This window comes from Sinocyclocheilus grahami, unplaced genomic scaffold (assembly GCF_001515645.1).
Source record: "Sinocyclocheilus grahami isolate Dianchi unplaced genomic scaffold, SAMN03320097.WGS_v1.1 scaffold4146.1, whole genome shotgun sequence".
In the NCBI taxonomy this organism is placed as follows: Eukaryota; Metazoa; Chordata; class Actinopteri; order Cypriniformes; family Cyprinidae; genus Sinocyclocheilus; species Sinocyclocheilus grahami.
The window spans coordinates 16052-16517 of NW_015509140.1; the positions used below are offsets into that span (position 1 = coordinate 16052).

General features: G+C 38.4%; 1 protein-coding gene across 1 annotated transcript in view; it reads left to right on the forward strand.

Moving 5' to 3' along the window:
- The window catches only part of LOC107576681 (ephrin-A2-like), a gene marked incomplete at both ends in the record, with an annotated part of 7904 nt that extends 7538 nt beyond the window's left edge, over positions 1-366 (forward strand). Inside the window, one exon of the mRNA XM_016262823.1 lies at positions 301-366. Coding sequence (XP_016118309.1) covers positions 301-366 — 66 coding nt within the window. The remainder of the gene's footprint in view (positions 1-300) is intronic.
- Positions 367-466: the final 100 nt, after the last annotated feature.

Below are 466 nucleotides of genomic sequence, written 5' to 3' on the forward strand. Positions count from 1 at the left end.
TCTTTAAATAATTTAAGTAGACACATTTATTTATTTTTAATTTCTTTTAACACTGTGCTCAGAGCTCCTTACTGAAGTTGATTTTTAAAATCCCTATGGAGAAAATGAATGGGAAAAAATACTTCCACAATCAAAGTGGTCAGTGTTGTGCGGTTGGGTTAGTTGGCCGCTCTGTGATTTAGGTCAGCCATTCAGATATTATACTTAAAAGCCATTTTTAAATATATCATGTCAAATCACATAGATTTATCGCTCTTTGAGGAATATTAACAGTAATTGTCATTTTCTCTGTCTCCACAGCCTCACCACACCCTAACCTCGGTGGGAAGCCGTGTTTGAAGCTGAAGGTGTACGTCAAGCCTACCAGTAAGTATATCCCGGTGTCTGCTCTCTGTCCATTTGTGTTATTTATGGTCATACTTGCAAATCAGTACCAGGAATCTCACATCCCAGTCCTCGTGTCCAG